Source organism: Etheostoma cragini, chromosome 9 (genome assembly GCF_013103735.1).
Source record: "Etheostoma cragini isolate CJK2018 chromosome 9, CSU_Ecrag_1.0, whole genome shotgun sequence".
Classification (NCBI taxonomy): Eukaryota; Metazoa; Chordata; class Actinopteri; order Perciformes; family Percidae; genus Etheostoma; species Etheostoma cragini.
The window spans coordinates 8,016,507-8,034,335 of record NC_048415.1 but is presented as its reverse complement, the minus strand read 5'-3'; the positions used below and the strand labels follow the sequence as shown (position 1 = coordinate 8,034,335).

The 17,829-nt window shown below is 41.4% G+C and overlaps 1 protein-coding gene across 1 annotated transcript in view; it reads left to right on the top strand.

The window, feature by feature from the left end:
• adamts10 (ADAM metallopeptidase with thrombospondin type 1 motif, 10) overlaps positions 1-17,829 on the top strand; it is a 43,852-nt gene that overhangs the window by 2,085 nt on the left and 23,938 nt on the right. Inside the window, exons 2-9 of the mRNA XM_034882154.1 lie at positions 4,405-4,803; positions 8,539-8,675; positions 8,822-9,031; positions 11,587-11,755; positions 12,243-12,445; positions 13,220-13,303; positions 15,935-16,080; positions 17,160-17,203. Of these exons, the coding sequence (XP_034738045.1) occupies positions 4,701-4,803; positions 8,539-8,675; positions 8,822-9,031; positions 11,587-11,755; positions 12,243-12,445; positions 13,220-13,303; positions 15,935-16,080; positions 17,160-17,203 (1,096 nt within the window). The 5' untranslated portion in view covers positions 4,405-4,700. The remainder of the gene's footprint in view (positions 1-4,404; positions 4,804-8,538; positions 8,676-8,821; positions 9,032-11,586; positions 11,756-12,242; positions 12,446-13,219; positions 13,304-15,934; positions 16,081-17,159; positions 17,204-17,829) is intronic.

Below are 17,829 nucleotides of genomic sequence, written 5' to 3'. Positions count from 1 at the left end.
TTTGTATTATTTCGATCACCTGTTTAGGGTTTTATGTGGAGCTCTGCGTTCAGCTAGACTTATAGAGGGAGTAATTGCTGCTGAGGCAGACTGAAACTCTGCATCTGACTTGTGAAATTTGTCTTAATCGGCTATTCGATCCCACAGCCTCATGGTCTTATTAGAGAAGAGAAGCCACACTGCTGCTTTAATGAAATAATAAACTAAACCCAAAGCTGATTCATGAGCTACTCCCTGATCAAAGTAGAAACACTGTGTATGAGTGTTTGAGTGAGTGGGGGGGGGGAGTGCTAGACTTGAAGCTAAGCTGAAGGACACTTAGCATCTGTTCGCTCCACACAGACTACTTTGAGCCGGTCATATGGCTTTGATTAGTGTGCTAGTTTTCAGATAGCTCCACTCTCCCTGGCAACAGCTAAAGACAAGGACAGCATAGTTAGCTCTAGTCTTAAATAGAAAAAAAGTCACTGTACATACATCCCTTACACCACATGAAAAGCACCAGTAACTAATGGATGACAAGATGGAAGAGATGAAGAGGACTGCAAATTTGGCCCACCCTTGTATTCCCACCTAATTATTCCAAGTGGTCCAACTTTTCTCTCTTGTTAACAACGACCTCTTTCTTCTCCCCTCCTTCTTTTCTCTTTTGCAAATTGTGATTGCGTTTGGAATTGTGTGGCCTGTCTGCAGCTCAGACCACTTTTTCTCTTGGCCGTGATTGCAGGAATATGCTCGATATTCATAGCTAATCCAAGCAAAACACAGAGCTGAGAGTCGACGTATGTGCTCGCTTGGCCTGCTGACAAACATACGTTTTTTATTTTGCTCAAAAAGTGATACAGTCCACAGGAAAAGTTTTGCACAACAGACCACGGAAGATGTACGACACCATCACCTCTGCAAGACAGCGTTCTCTTCATTTAGCTACATTTCTTTGCGGTTTTCTAATGGAGCAATAATTTACCAAGAACTTGGTGCATGCATGTTGTTTTGGGGATCTTTTGAAGCCCTCCACAAATCTTTTTAAGCAGCTTTACTTTAAAAAAAAAACCACTAAGGGAGAGCATTGGGGGGGTCCGGTCTCCCCCTCTTTCTCTTGTTTAAATAAACAAAAGGAGAGTTAGTGGTAATGAAAAGCACTTGATATTAAGCTGCAAGTTTAATAACCCACAATAAATCGAGAGCGTGAGCCGAAGAAGTAATGAAAATGGAGGGGAGTTTGGCTTGTGCAGGAAATGACTGGGAGAAAGCCTGAGGGAGGGGAAGAGAGAAAGACTTTGAGTTGTTCCACATATGAGGGAAGCTGCAACAGTACAAAGACCCCTTAGTGTTTTTTAAGCAAGCTCTTTTACTGTACCTTCCCTTTGCTGTTTGAAATGAAAAAGAGGCACATTAGGGCTCTTTTCAACTCAGTCCTCCACACTCAGTTCAGGGTATTAACACTCAAGAATAATTCCCCCAGCTGGCTCAATAAGGTTACACTCTGCTGTCTCTCTTTCATTCCCCTCGTGCTTTGCGCTCGTTTTTTCCCTCCTCTACTCAGGAGGCAACTTGTTCCCCCTGCTCTCGTCACCGAAAGGTTTCCCATCTGCTTCCGATTACCTTTGGCTGCAGTTGGTTAGCCGCCAGCCATCTGGGCCAGTGTGGCGTCTCCGCTCACTCTTCTCTCCCCAGACGGCACTGATGGAGGGGAGGCTGGGACAAGAGTGAACTGGGTGGGCAGACTTTACTGGAGAATAGCAAGGGTTGGTTTTTTTTTAGCTGACACTGCAATCCAAAGCCAGGTAACTAGATTCAAAGAGTAGGGCACCCATGAAAATCGGACCCCTCATTCTGGCTCTGGTCTGTTTTTTGTAATGGGTACTGTGGGTCTGAGGAAGTCATTTTCCATTGTTATTATAAATCAGACTCACTCTTTTGTTGGTCTGTAAGTAAAAAAATGGAATGTGCTAAATAGGAACTTGGGGTTTATGTATAGTGCAGGACAGTCAAATTAGTACTGTGGAAAATGGACAAGTGACCCAAGATCTTAGTCTGTGATGTGTGCCTGGCTGAACTCTTGCCTCCAAATGATCATAGAGTACTGTCATTCAAGGAACAAACAATATTCTCTGTTATTTTTGGAAATAAGAAACAGTCAGTAGCGTTTGCTGATGAAGGTAAACATTGAATTTCTCTGGCATTGTGAAATAGTATGCAGATGACATGCAACTGTATGTCGGGACAAAGCCAGGTCCCACCTATGTTTTGGATTGCATTGCTGAAATTAAGACCAGCATGTCCAAAAGTGTCCAGCAACTTCATGACAAATCAGAGATCATTATAATAACTCCTCTTGCTCACAGCACTTGCATTACCAGTCTGGTTGCCTCGTCTAACAAGAAGCCTTCAGTTTAAAGATTTTTGAGGGCATTTTAGGCCTTTAATTCCGAAGGACAGATGAAGACATGAAAGGGGAAAGAGAGGAATGACATGCAGCAAAGGGCCGCAGATCAGAGTCAAACCCGCGGCCGCTGCATCAAGGAGTAAACCTCTATATATGTGCTCCACCAATTGAGCTAACCCGGCCACAGAAGCCTGCAGTTTAGGTTTAAAGTTTTGATGCCGAGGTGCCTACAGTGGTGCATTTCTGTTAAGTTAAACTAAATGTTAAAGTAACTTTACATTAAAAGCAATGTTTAGAAAGAAACATGCTTCTTTTAAAAATGGGAGTGGTGTTGAAAAATATGAGGAAACTGTCTGGTTAGAGCTGAAATCAAGAAAGTAGTTGAAGTTGATTTTCCAACTGGAAGATGTCTGGTTCAGTATGTATTTTGGTTACATTAATGAACAAAACAAATCTAAGGGATCCATATCAAGATTTTTGTTTATTTAATGTATTTATGGTCAAAAATTACTACTGGTTGATATATCCTTATTGAATTTTTAAAAACTGACAACTAAAAAACATCGATATCAAACCCCCCCTAAAAATCCAATATTGGTCAGGTCATACCCATCACAGTACTCTAAACTTAGTTTCAGTTGTAAACAACCTTCATATAGGCAGTCATACCATCCATTTGCTAGCCAGGACGCTAGCCAATTAGTAAGCTGTACAGTCAGGCAGCCAGCCAGCAAGTCACTCAGCCAACCACCACAGTCAGCCAGCGTAGCAGTGATGGCAACCTGCTGCTCCTCTCAAATTGGCTCATTTTACCCCAGAGCCTCTGACATAATACCAACTTCAAGCCCTGTTTGGGCATTAAGCACAGCTTTTTACAAGATCAATGGCTTCCTTTGTGTTTGAACTCTTTCCGGTGGGCAGGCACTGGCAGCTTAAAGAGCAGGGCCTCAGGGGCCCCAGGTTGGGACCTGCTGTTGTCTCTGGTCATCAGAGTGAAAGACAGGGTGTTTGCCCTTCGTCAAAGGCAAGATTGATTAGCTAAAGGAACAATACAGGACTGGGCGGTCCTCCACTGAACGCTGAATATGAACTGGGTAGATTAGTCTTGTTTGACTGGGAACTGCATGGGTCAATGGGATCTCATGCTGTCTCTCTCTCTCTCTCCCTCCCTCTCTCTTTCTCTCTTTCTTCCTCTCTCTCTCTAAGTCAGTGTTTTACTATGTCTCCCTTGGTTCTCCCTTTTCATTCACCTGATTGAATTCAGACCAATTGCACCAACTTCCCTGGTAAATGAAGTGCTTTGAAAAGATCCTGAAGGACCCAAGCATCCCCCTAACTGTTGAAAAATTTGATCCACTACAGTTTGCATATCAAGCGGGCAAGGGAGTTCTTCAGTCTTGACAGGGTGTATAAACATCTTAAGAAACCTGCATCACGTGCAGGACTTTTATTTGCTGATTTTAGTTCAGCCTTTAACAAAATGCAGCCTTACCTTCTAATTGAACGATTAGCCTAATATTTTAAGTTACCCGAGCACATCTTATTAATAGTTTTAAATTGTTAAACAAACAGAAGGCAGCATGTCTATGTAAATGGAAATATGTTCTCTGTCATTGTATCTAAAACAGGCTCTCCCTAGGGCGGCATACTCTCCCCCATTTTTATGTAATGCGCTGACAACTGCAGGTCATCTCGGGAGAACAGCTACTTGGTGAAGATGTCAAACTACTATTGTCCCTTTTCCAGAGTAACCAATCTGATCATAACCGTGTCCTTAGGGAGTTTGTCAGACGGTGTGACAACCTCTTCCTTGATTTAAATGTGTCTAAACTTTTATTTCAGTTAGCCTAATAGCTGGTTTGAAATGCCTTTTAACTTCAAATGTTAATGGATTGGTTGCCTGTAAAAGTGAATTGCCCCTTGGGGACACATAAAGTTATCTGAATCTGAATCCCTCCCTTTTCACTCCCTTTCCTGGCCTTCCTCTTCCTCACTAAACAATTTCTCATCTGCAGGGCTATAGAGAGGAGTCTAAACCTTCCAGTGCGGCTGAACCTCTTGGGATATCCGTCCAGGTTTTTTTCCACTCCTATAAGGACTCGTCCAGGATCCCTCACCACTCACTGATCACCACACTGTAGAGGCTGCTATGTCTGAACCCACGGATCTTTCAGCAGCCATGGCCCAACAGAGTGCTGAGCTGTCCCACTGCTAGGCAACGGGGCATCCGAGAGGGCAGAAGACATGTTGGGACAGAGGCCCGGGGACCACTGCACTGAATTCTGTTACTATAGCAACTACTGTAGTAACCATGGAAATGCTATGGAGGACTGGTCTGGTCTGCACTGCCATTGTCGTCATGGTTGCCAAAGAGGTCGAAGAAGGTCACAGAGATGAGTTTGTCCAGTCTCAAGGTGAGAGGAAGCAAATTTTTAATATACATATATATCTATATATATATCCAGCAAACTAAATACCTGACAAATCATAATGCAATGCAAAATAAAAGCCTGTCTGTCTGGCTGAGGCACACTACAGGTCTGCAGGTCTGTGCTGCTGAACTTGAACACTGCTTCCATAAATCATGTAGCTGTTGCACAGACACATGCTCACCTCACTCACCTCTTGCCACACAGTCTCTCTCACATACACACTGAATCTTGAGCGACTGAAATTTCCTTAAAGGCAAAGACAAAATCCCTGAGTGTCCGTGTCTCGTCACCCTGAACAAGGCTGTGATTGTGAAATTTCTATACTTTAAATCTGCAGTACTTAATTTTGATATTAACGATGGATCAAATGACTACGTGTGATGTAAAGAGAGCTATTCCTAATGATAAAACCACAGAACTGTGACGTTTTCAGCTTTATGGAGTATTTTAGCTTTTTTCCGCCTGGATGCCAGCCAAACTTAGCCCCGCCCACAACATTTGAGGTTGGGAAGTTCGGTCTGGACTTGAGCCGTTGTGGAGCATCTATCCTCGAACAAGAGCTGTTTGGACCAATCAAATTGCCAGGACGGGCTTTATATGATGATAGACAGATGATCAACTTAGGTTGTATTTGTATTTGTTTACAACAACCCACGTTGCTCTGCACTACGCAAGCTTTTATGACTTCTCCAGAGGTCCTGTAATAATGGATGTAGCTAATGGGTGAAATTCACCATGTGTTCTAGCCAGGGGTGGGCAAAAAAATACAAAAAACTCATTGTAACAGCTGAGACCTGTTCTACCACTTGTGGAACACAGCACAAGCACACATGGACAAAACAATTATTTTTAAAGCATATTTTAAATTACATTATAACAATTAAACAATTTGCCCTTATGAAATCCAATCGCGGCACAGCTGTCTTGGAACAACAGGCCGCATTTTGGCCTTAGGTGCAATGAAGGTGTGTCTGGGATGGAGGGAGGGACTGTTTCCATCCAGAGTATTTCCTTCCATTATTTTCATTTGGTGATAAGAGAAACAAGGGGGATGCCCTGTGCATGGGTGGATGGATGTATTTACTGTATCAGCAGAGACACTTTTGTATGAAACCCCTTTTAGCCAGGGAGTGTCTCCTGTTAAATTTAGCAAACATGTTTCCACTGTCAGTTTGCTATTTGCTTTGATGTCTACTTAACATTTTCAAATACTGAGTCAGTCAATGAACATATTTTGCAAGGGTGCTGTGGGCACAATTTGCTATCCATTACACACCTCCGCTTAAACCTTTACTCCAAACTACATAATAATATGTTTTACTGGTTTTCATTAGTCTACAGTTTATTCTGTGGGAGGTCTCATTATTTCTTCCTTGGAGGTGAGTTATTTGTACTTCATTAACACCCTCCCCACATTTTCTCTCCAGAAGCTTTTCCTTTGCTTTAATGGTAATACCACCTGCCAGATTACTTGCTGTAGTTTGTGAGAGCAGAATGGATGTGTTGTGGGAAGCAGCTCTGAATCTTAGGAAGGTAATGTGATGCCTTTTGGTGTCCATTTTAGGCCGTTTGAACTAGTTATCTGATCATTGATCAGATTAATTTTTAAGTCTATTTAGACTATATTTATTACCACATTTTTTGAGTAGACAATCAAATACAACTGATTTATAATGTTTAATAATTTATTATGAAAAGAATAGGTAGTTGCAACCCTAGAAAATCTCCATACTAACATTATCTGTTCAGTGCCAAATGACAAATAAATTAGCAAATAGCAGTTAGTTGATTATCGTTGAGATTGAAGCAATCTAAATAACAAAGCTATAAACAATTTTCGGGGACCCGAACAGCTTAAAAAAAGACTGTATATTGGACGCACAGCATATAGGTGACCAGAAACACAGCTCCAAATGAATGCTAACGTTTTTCCATATCTTCTGAATGTGTAAATAGGCAATGAGGCGTTATTATGGATCCCACGTACTTCTGGACCACACGTAACTTCTCACCCCCCCCCCCCCCCCCCCGCCCTATGAAGCAGCTCGATTGGTTGGGGTCAGTGTTGGGCAAGTTTCTGCCATACCTGTCTCTCGTTGACTGACTCGCTTGTGTTGTGTGTCCGACAATGCGTGCTTTCGAACAACCGCTCAACTCTACCTCTGATTGGCTTACCGTGAAATTTTACTTAACATCAGTCAATCGTTAGCATTTATGCACTTGTCTCGTGCACAGCCTACTAACCAAGGAAGAAAAAAAAGTATTTGTCTCTTGGCTCAGAGATCAAGTTGGTCTGATGAAAAAACAGCTTCAATTATAGCCACATTTTTCAGTAACAGTAACAGTGTTATTAAGATGGGAAGAGTAATCAATTAGATTACTTGTAACTGAAAAAAAGTAATGCCGTTAGTAACAACGTTATTTATATATTTAAGAGTGTATTTTTGCTGTTTTTGCAATAATCTTTAATGAATTGTTTTTTACCTTAGTAATTCAGTGTGTAATGGTTCAGTGATAAAGTGAGGACTTAAAGACACCCCTCAAAGCCAGAAAAGGTAAGCTAAAAGCTAAAGCTTGGTTTACTAGGCTTTTGATCAGAACAGGGTTTTACTACAGAACAGGTAACCAAGTCAAAAAGACCATAAGCAGGCAGGGCACAAAAAAGGCTTGGACGTTACGGCAGGCTTAGAACAATTGAAAACCTGGTAGCAATATATCTTAAGAACAGCTTATGAGGGATTTGGGAGCAGGTGTGCCAGAGGGTGTGTAGGTCAGAAAATGAAGAAAAGCAGGGGATAAAAGTGCAGAAAACGGTCTTTGTGACAATATACATCTTTTAATGATTTGTAAACACAATCCTTGAATTGTCTGTTTTTGTTCCAGTACAATTTTCAAAGTTCCAGTAAAAACTTTACAGGCTATCCGAACCTTCTCAAACCCTTAGGGGACGTTTGTTTTGCTAACAGTATAGGTGTGCACATAAATAGGAAGAAAATCATACATGAAATCATAGTGCTAAAAATGCCGGAGTCATTCACCATTTTTGAAAAGGAAACAAGGCTACTGTCCATTTTTGTTCTCATGACTGAAACCACTTGAACGCCGAGCATATTCTGAATTAAACTTCCTGTGTCGAAAACGCAGTTCAACCTCACGAGTTCCATGAGAAGGCAGCATTTGTAATTGTGCTTGCTGTTTATTTATGTCAGACCTATCCACTGCATACAGAGTCTTTTTTCCCGGTACACAGCTTTCCAAGTATTTACCAGGGAACTCTGATCTCTGGGTATTTACTCTGTGTGGGAAGGGGCTGCGACTCCACCAACTGAGGCCAAAGACCTTTCCCCATTAGTTAGCGGACGTTGGCTGTTTGGAGCTGTGTGTGTTTGGACAATAAATCTCCACCAGGCCCTGGCACAGACTGGGACAGACAGGAAGTATACAGTTTCAGTGTAACCATGGCAACTTTGGCCTCATGCGGGAGGGGGTTCTTGGACTGAAGGGACCTTGTCAGTAATGGGTCAAAAAGTCTGCGAGTTGATCTTTGCCAACTGGCTTACTCTCTCAATAAAAAGTCCCATAGCATCATTCAAAATAAGCAGCTCCCAAATCATCAACTGTTTTTAATTAGAGTCAGTTAGATTAAGTGGATTTCTTTACTTTATTAGGTTAAACTCTGATTTTGGTTGTATGCCTTCTTTATTTCTCTCCCTCTAGCTGCTTTCCTGTCCAGTCTAGGCCAGTATGAGATTGCCATCCCATTACGTGTAGGACCCAATGGCCAGGTGCTGGATGCAGAAATGCCACAACACCACAGAAGGAAACGCAGCACTGAAGAAAGACTGCCGGACTCTGTATGATGCTTTTTTAAATTGTTTTTAAAAAAAATTTCATTCATCTTTTTAGTCCCTGTTTGTCTTACATTTACACACGTACAATACTCTCTAATATACTGATCCAAGTTAACCTAAACCTAACTGCCTTTTTTCCTATCTTTTAGCTCTTCTACCAGCTGTCCACGTCACGTAATAACTTCCTGCTGAACCTAACGCTGCAGGGAGGCCTGCTGTCCCGGCTGTTCAGAGTGGAATACTGGAAGAAAGGCAGATTGGCCTGGAGTCATCCTTACTCTCCCCACTGCCACTATGTTGGACACCTCCAAGATCAACCGCACTCCAGCAAAGTGGCCTTGAGCAACTGTAACGGCCTGGTAAGTCTAATCCACATCTAGTACAGTGTGAGGTCAGCAGTAGCAGCAGCACTGGCTCAGCAAATGAGGGATCAGCTAATTTTGACATAAAAAAATCACAAAATTACCTAATCTGAAAGGAAAGATGTGTCTTAAAAGGTGCTTTATTTAATTTTCTACATCCCTACAGATAGTTAACCAAGTGTAGAAGACATGATGATATGTTACGATATGTTAATACATCTCCAGTGCAACTACTTACAAATTTGCATCAACATATTTAACAATCAGGGATAAATACTTTGTATAGCACTACAGCTAAAAGAAATCCAGTACTATCACCATTGTTCTCTTAAGGGTTTGTGTACAACACACCATATGGGATGGAGTGAGAAAGACTTTCGCATTTAAGACTGTTCAAGAGTCCGTCTGGTGAAGATTAAAAATACTGTACATTGAAAATAAGAATCTCTTATATTGAAAAAAATGGCCTTGAAAGATGGCCAGGATATATCAAAGTTGTAACATTTATTTTTTACTGAGTTCCCCTGTTTAAATTACAACTTGGATTGTGATGTGAACACTTTTTCAAAGTTGGAAACTGTTAATAACCATGAACGTGGCATCGGTATGAATCAAACAGGGTTGTATGAGCAGACATGTTTATACCTGCCTCAAAAGGCCACAATGTGGTCATCATAGATAGAGGCATCACTCAATGAATTGTACAAATGTTGATATTTAGCACACTTTCAATATGTCTCTCCTCAAAGGCATCAATGTTGTTGCACTCAGTGCGTGAAGGAAGAGAAAAGACAGCCTGAGGGAGAAGTCCAAACCCTGATTACTTTCTCAGCTCTGCAAACCTTGTCAATTGCTATGTGAAATAGGCGTTATTGATAGATTTTTGGTTTAAGAATGTTACAAAGATTGTTTGAAGCAGCCCGCCTATTCAGACCAGGAAGGGTGTGGGGGCGCCGTTAGACCTTGTTTGAAGATTAACCTCTACCTATAACCCACAATGCATCAAGCTCCAGCATGCTCCCTTGGGTCTGTTTAAAGGCAGTCAAGGAAATATAGGAAGTTATTAACTGAAGCTGTGGTCAAGAAGGCAGGTTATGGGAAGAAAGAATATCTGGTCCTTTAATCTTCTGTAAATGTTAACAGTTTTACAAAGTGGTCTTGTTTGCCACTTAGTAAAGCTCTAATTCCATTCATTTATTCACCACTCAAATCAAGTCATCAGTTTGGTAATGCCCAAAACTTAAAGTTCAAAGTTGGTGCCCGTTCTGAATCACCGGACTGGATCACCTAATTGTGATGCATTATTTTGTTGGCTGAAATCTATTCCCTGCATTCACAGCACTGTGTATCTGTGTATCCTCTACAAAACAGCAGGTTCCACAATAACAGTTGTATACACAGCTGATGATTAGATGTGTTCACAAAGCGTTAATAAGCAGCACACGTAATTACTGTTGGTCAGACCAGCGTGGGCACATTCACCAATGAGCGGGTGGTGTCCAGGGGAGCATCACTAACTATGTTATGGGATTAAAGGCACTTTGAAAGCTGCCACAGTGGGTTGAGGCCAACACATCTGAGCAGATTCAAAGGAAGTGTTAGTGTATCGCTCTCTGTCTCACTCTCTCCTTTTTCTTGCTCTCATTCACTCTTTCATGCTCTCAAGTGTGTTTGTCTGTGTGTGTCAGTTCTGTGGGATCCTCTTCTCAGATGGGTTTGACAGAGGACCCTGTGAGGAGGTGTTTTTACGTGGACTGTCTGATCACAAAGCCATATGATAATAATGTTATGCTTGTATCTGGAAAAAAAGTCTTTAATTATAATAGAAGTTTTATAATTTCATCTCTGAACAATTGTTGGATAGTCTGGGATGAACCTAGACTGAATCATAGTCCTAATAATGAAATGTGGCATATTATTTTAACTTGCTCACTAAAGACTTTGTAGCTGCTTATATCGTAATCAGCAAAGATAACCTGAAGATGAGGTTACAAATGCAACTGTAAACAAGAAAAATGTATACATAATATATATAAAAGATTGCTAGTTATTTTAAAAAAAATGTCGGGGCTTGTGTTATTTCTTCATTATGTTTATTTGTTTGGTATGGTGACTAAAAATGAAAAGTTAGTGACTCTTGCTTCTGTGGAACAAAAGAGGCTCACTGTGAAGTCACCTTGCATGAGAGCTGTAAACTCCTGCATCTTTTTTTTTTCTAATATGGTGTTAGTTGATCTATACTGACAAGTGATACTTCTAAAATAAACTAGGGAGACAGTGGTCATAAATGGAGGATAAAAATGCTTGCTTTGTTGCTCTACTCTTCTTTGTCAATATGAAGAGTATAAGCCATTAATTGTAGTAATATAATTGATAAAGCATGGGATGATCTGTATTAGTGGCTGTTTTTATTTAATTTATTGACATGTTTAGTAAAGACTCAGACCAACTGTGTAATGTGATGTTTGTCATATTTCTACCATGAAAGCAATGATTCCTGTTGTTCTATTCTATTTTATTCTGTTCTGTTCTATGTATCTGTCTCTCTGCAGCAGGGGGTGATTGTTGCAGGGGGAGAGGAGTACCTGATTGAACCCCTTGTCTCACCAGATAACCAGACCAAGCAGGAGAGGGGGGAGAGAGCAGAGGGGCGCCCCCATGTGGTTTACAAGCGGTCGTCGCTTCGCCATCAGTACAAGGGCCAATCCTGCGGAGTCATTGGTGAGAGGAGAGATATTCTGGTGTTTTTAGTAGCAGCAGTTTGGTCCGGACTGGAGGAGTTAACGGCCCCGGGCTGACTTGCGTAGCAGCCAGCAGCAGAAGATTGTGGTTGTGTTTCAGTTCCCAGTTGTGCTAGGGTGTGACTGAGTCTGTGTTGCAGGGTGTTATTGAAAAAGCAAAAGTATGTTGAAAATTATTATTTTTTGACATAGTAACATTTAAAAAAAAAAACTTCCAACTTGTAATGCTGTGCTTCTATTCTGCTAGATATCCATAGAACGTGTGTTCAGGCATCATTCTGGTTGACAACGTGTTTCAGATAATCATACATGTCTTAGCCAGTTATAGTTAATGAAAAATGGACAGTCTGTAATTCTGTATGCTATTGAGCTTTTGTGGGTTTCTTCTTACGATATCCCATCAAAACGTCAGTCTGTGTGTGTGTGTGTGTGTGTGTGTGTGTTTGTTTGTGGTTGATCTTCCTCAGATGAGAAGCCGATGAAAGGCGCGTCATGGTGGCAGCGAACTCTGAAGACGCCTCCTCATCATGCTGGGCGAGGCCAGCTGCCTCTGAAGCGCTCAGTTAGCCGGGAGCGCTACGTGGAGACGCTGGTGGTAGCCGACAAGATGATGGTTGGTTACCATGGTCGCAGGGACATCGAGCAGTACATCCTGGCTGTCATGAATATTGTAAGTTTCACAACACAAAAGATGCAAATGCACAATGCATTAAAAAGCCATTGGAATCATTGGAGTTATTATTGATGAATAAATAACAGAATTATGAAAAGTTTCATGCCAAGATGATGGAACTACAGCCGCACAAGCTATAGTTCCAATGAGACAACCTGTAGGGGGACCGAAGAGGGAAAAGCTGCGTAGTGTCGCTTTAAATTGAAATAAATTAGATTTAGGCTTATGAATAATGTTTTGTGACAGAAAGAATGAAAACAGATGCATAGACCTTTTTTAATTTCTCCTAGTGGAGGCCACATGTCATAGCCATCATCATCTGCACTGTTTCTTGTTTCTGCTGATCTTTTCACACACAGTTAATCACTTTAAACCTAAAAACACACGTGTTTTTAGTGTCTCGTAGATAAGTGTTAGGTTAAAACTTCAGATTCATCTTGGTAGGGATACAAAACAGGGGTGCCTTCACTTAGCCGTCGCTACACAAATCAATCTAGAGTTGATCCAAAAGTTGGTATTATTCACGGACAGTGCATTATGGCTAGTATCTGAACAGGAAAACTGTAGCAAAAACATGCTGAATCAGCATTTCTTTTTCTTACTTACTTTTTTTAACAATTTTTTCAATCACTGCTCTGGGCCGTTACACATCTTCATTTATGATGGATTACTCTTGCGCCTATTTCTAGTGTTTGAGCTCTGTTGTAATGTGCTCAACTGGTGCATCAGCTGTTTTTAAGACTGGTCTTTTCTTGTTTCCCTGGAGGTCAGGTTGCCAAACTGTTCCAGGATTCTAGCCTGGGGAATGCAGTCAACATTGTGGTGACACGGCTCATCCTGCTAATGGAAGACCAGGTAAATAAACTTTGTCTACTACTGCTACTTACCTCTCGTTCCAGACTGCACAAAACCCTTCACTGTGCAGCATATATGAGCCTGTTGTTGTTTTCAAACCATCCTGAAGGACTCTTAGTGTGAAAGTGGGTCTTGTGAATGGTGGCTGAAATTAAAGAGACGAGATACTGTAAGGAATCGAGGAAGAGGGAGATGGGTGAGTACGGAAAAGTCAGGATATGAGGGGGGTTTTGTACCTGTCAGACAGAGCAGCTTTGTGACTGTCCAGCTGGTTGCTGTGGTGTACAGTGATCTCTCTGACCATTGGCATGACGCACATCCAGGGTGTAGAAAAGCTTAAGTTAGATTTAGACACTGATGCAAAAAACATCAGCATCTAAATCTAAGGCCTAAGTGAACACCCTCAAAATCCAAATTTGCCAGATTCCTCAAGTTCTGGTTTGTCATTTTACCAATTTTGTCTAGCTACGCCAGCAACGTAGCAATTTTGGTCTGGTCACTTGGTCCACTAATTTGTCCCTCAACAACTGTTAGATGGATTTCCATAAACTTTTGTACAGACATTCATGGTCCCCAGACAATAAATCCTCCTGACTTGATCCTCTGACTGGTTCTTTAGCGCAACTATGAGGTTGACTTGGTGAAGACATTCATGTTGTCCTTGGGATGAATTGTTACAACTCTGATGACTTTTTATTTTGTGAGACCATTTATCCAATACTGATTGATTGATTTATGACTAAACACCTAATTATGTTCCCATCGGCCTTAACTGTACTTTGTGTTTGGTGCTAATTAGCAAATGTTAATATGCCAACACTATATTAAGATTAACAACTAAAATATTATGCCTACTAAACATCAGCATGTTAGCATTGTCATTGTAAGCATGTTAGCATTCTGATGTCAGCATTTAGCTCAAGACATTGTTATGCACAGCCTCACAGAGCTCTTAGCATGGATGTGGACTGTTGTTGCATGGTATAAGGGAGTGAGCGGAGGTTAGAAAGGGCGCAGAGTTAGAATCCAAACCTCATCAGAAGGCAAGGTTCAGCTCACAAAAAGTGCATGACCTTTCCATCATAGCACAGGAGATGACTGGGCCACCTGGCTTCCAAGTAATGGATCTTATTAGCCCGCCATTCACCGCATGTGGTGAGACGGTGCGGCCGGCTCCGTAATAAATGTTGACCTTCTAGCAATCTGACCAATGAAACATGCTGATTTAAAAGTGTATTGCGTTGTGGCTTTGAGGTTTCCTCCATAGCTGTCTTATTAGGGAACATTTATGATTCATAATGTTCATACTGCTTTAAAATTAGCCCCACAATTTACCACCGGGATGTGTTCGTCATCTGACAGAGGAAAGAAGTAAATGTTAGAATCATTAGTAGTGGGCAGTTGTAGTGTTATTCTTTCTCCATGGATCGTTGAGGTTTAGGTCGGGACAGGATTGAGAGTAGTCTCGGCGTGTGGCTCTGCTGCTGGTTTCCAGGTCTGTAAATGGCAAGATGCCCCTGGAAAATAAAATCTGGCCAGCAGTGGGCCCAGAAATGAGGGACTGTGGGATGAGACAATTACTAGTTATGTCACCACATGCATTCCTGGGTTACGTTTTTTTTGCCAGCTGTGGCCTCTCCTTCTGCTCTCTGAACTCTCATAATACTAGAAAGTGCCGCCACTCTAATCCTGCTTCCACATTTGCTTTTTTGATGGAGTGGAGGGAGGTTTCTTAAGAATCCACCACATATCTTGGCTTGGCTGATTTCAAATGAAGTATTCTTATGTATTGAGAAACTAAACTACTTATTGTGCTAAATAAACCATTATAAACCTGTTTAATTATCTGATAAATATAGCGTCAGAAAGCTGAAAAAGGCTTTTCTTAGCTCATGTAAAGTTGACATTTTGAAGACACGTGTTTAAAAAACAATCTTTAAACACTGTAATGCAGGAAGACTGGGGCTGGGTTCATAGAATTGTTTGGCCTCACAGCTGATTGTTACAATTTTCCTTTTGTTAACACTGTTATAACCCACGTAACCTATAAATACAACCATCTTGGTCCGCTTGTCCGGTACCGGGTTGCAGGGGCAGCAGTTCCGGCAGGAGACCCCAAACTTCCCTTTCCCGAGCCACATTAACCAGCTCTGAATGAGGGATCCCAAGGCATTCCCAGGCCAGGGTGGAGATATAATCCCTCCACCTAGTCCTGGGTCTTCCCTGAGGCCTCCTCCCAGCTGGACATGCCTGGAACACCTCCCTAGGGAGGCACCCAGGAGGCATCCTTACCAGATGCCCGAACCACCTCAACTGGCTCCTTTCAACGCGAAGGAGCAGCAGCTCTACTCCGAGCTCCTCACGCATGACTGTGCTCCTTACCCTATCTCTAAGGGAGACGCCACCCCCCTTCCGGAGGAAACCCATTTCGGCCTCTTGCACCCTTGTACCCTCGTTCTTTCGGTCATGACTAACCTATACATTTTTATTAAATTATCTTACTTTGCTTGAAAATAAAATTGCTGGAGTTGTAATATATCCATTTTTGTTGTGTTTCAAGATTTAAATATGTATGTTTATTTTACCAATTAGCTTTTTACTCTGTATTTTTTCTCTTTCTCTGTCTTCCAGCCAACACTAGAGATCAACCACCATGCAGGGAAGTCTTTAGACAGCTTCTGTAAGTGGCAGAAAAACATCCAGCACCGCAGCAGTTACGGTAACGCCATACCAGACAACGGGATCGCTCACCATGACACTGCTGTGCTTATTACCAGGTCAGAAATGCAAACAGACAAACTTTTCTCACAGGAGTAAATAATAATAAAGACTATAACTCTGTTTTGGAGCTTTCTTCATGCAGAAATAAAGGTAATTTAGAACTGAAGACATTTTGTGAAGCCAAAATAAAAAGTTTTTTTGTCATAAAGAGTGCAAGGCAAGTAGCTGTACTGGGTTAACAAATATGTACAACAACCTAACTCTCCTACTGCAAGTTCTTGTAAATGAAAATGTCTAGTTTGTTTCCCTGTTCATAAAAGGGTTAAAACACTGTTTCCTCTGAGCTGAATTTTTACATTCCCAGCCCCTATCCTCATAGGTTTTTGTTAAGCCAAGTCCAAGAGAGTTGGGCTTTATCTTGTCCTGTCTGAGGTGACGATAGCTGGGGTTGCTCTGCTCAGCATCTGGAAAGAAAAAGTAAAAGAGAGATTTTAAGAGGGAGCAAAAGACAATGACAGATTTATGATTTATTTAAAAACAGCCAGGAGAAAATAGAGAAGACGAGAAAGAACCACCCTCACTACTACTAATGCCCTCTCTGTTACTGAGGAAAACAAAGTGGTAGATGCACATTAAGAAGATAAAACACTGATGCTATTGACTGAGGAATGTGCAACAGCAAAAAACACAACTATGGGTTGGTCAGAGTCATCTGAACGGGATGGGGCCAGGCAGAGCTACAACAAATACCTTCCTATTCTTTCTAACAGAAGGAGCTATAAGCTTATGTAAGAGTACAGGAATAAAATGTCTTGTGGTTTTGGTGGCGGCTTTATGAGAACACTTGGATTTTACTACAGGATTTATCAAGCAGAAGATGGAAACTGTCCAAAAAGATGACACCACAGTGACCATACATGATTTCCTGCTATTGTTCTTTTAAGTCTGTATCTGTCTGCTATCACTGCTGTCCACTGTCTGACGGTGTCTGTCACCATCTGTGAATGTAGTGCATGTCTATGTTAAGCGTGTTTGTACGTGTCAGTTTACATATGTACAGTGTGCTGCATCTGTTTGTGTGGGAGTAGATAATTATTAGTTTAACAGCCTGGTTGATTTTCCATCCCATCTGTAGATACGACATCTGTATTCAAAAGAACAAGCCCTGTGAAACTCTAGGTAACACACACACATACACACAAACACACACACACACACACACACACACACACACACACACTGTACTAAATATATGAGAAAGTTCACTGACATAATGAGCCTTCTCTCATCCCTTAAGCCTGACCGTAACCCTCTTCTAAAGGACTAAATGTCTAACCTCAAATCATACCCTATACTAAACCTAAATTCCTAGTGTAACCCTAAAACTAAGTCTTAACCCTAAACATTTTAAGGTTCAGCCGAAATGTCCTTGTTTCAAGATCTGAAACACAAATAAGTCAATACAAAGACAGACATACCAGAGAGCACACGCACACATAATCTCACACAAGATTATATAATAACACAAAACAAATTCGATACAGATCAAGCTTGACTTGGTTCATTAAGAGAGAGGGGCCTTATGTGTGTTGATGTTTTGTACTTGAATAAGTGTGTACTGCTGTACGCTGAGAATGCCAGAAGACTCCAGACTGGAGCGTAACGAACATTTTAAATCTTTATCACTCACACAGAAATTGAGATTATGGGAAATTTTTAGGTCTGTCTTTATGTTTTCTATTGTACTGTGTGTGTGTGTGTGTGTGTGTGTGTGTGTGTGTGTGTGTGTGTGTGTGTGTGTGTGT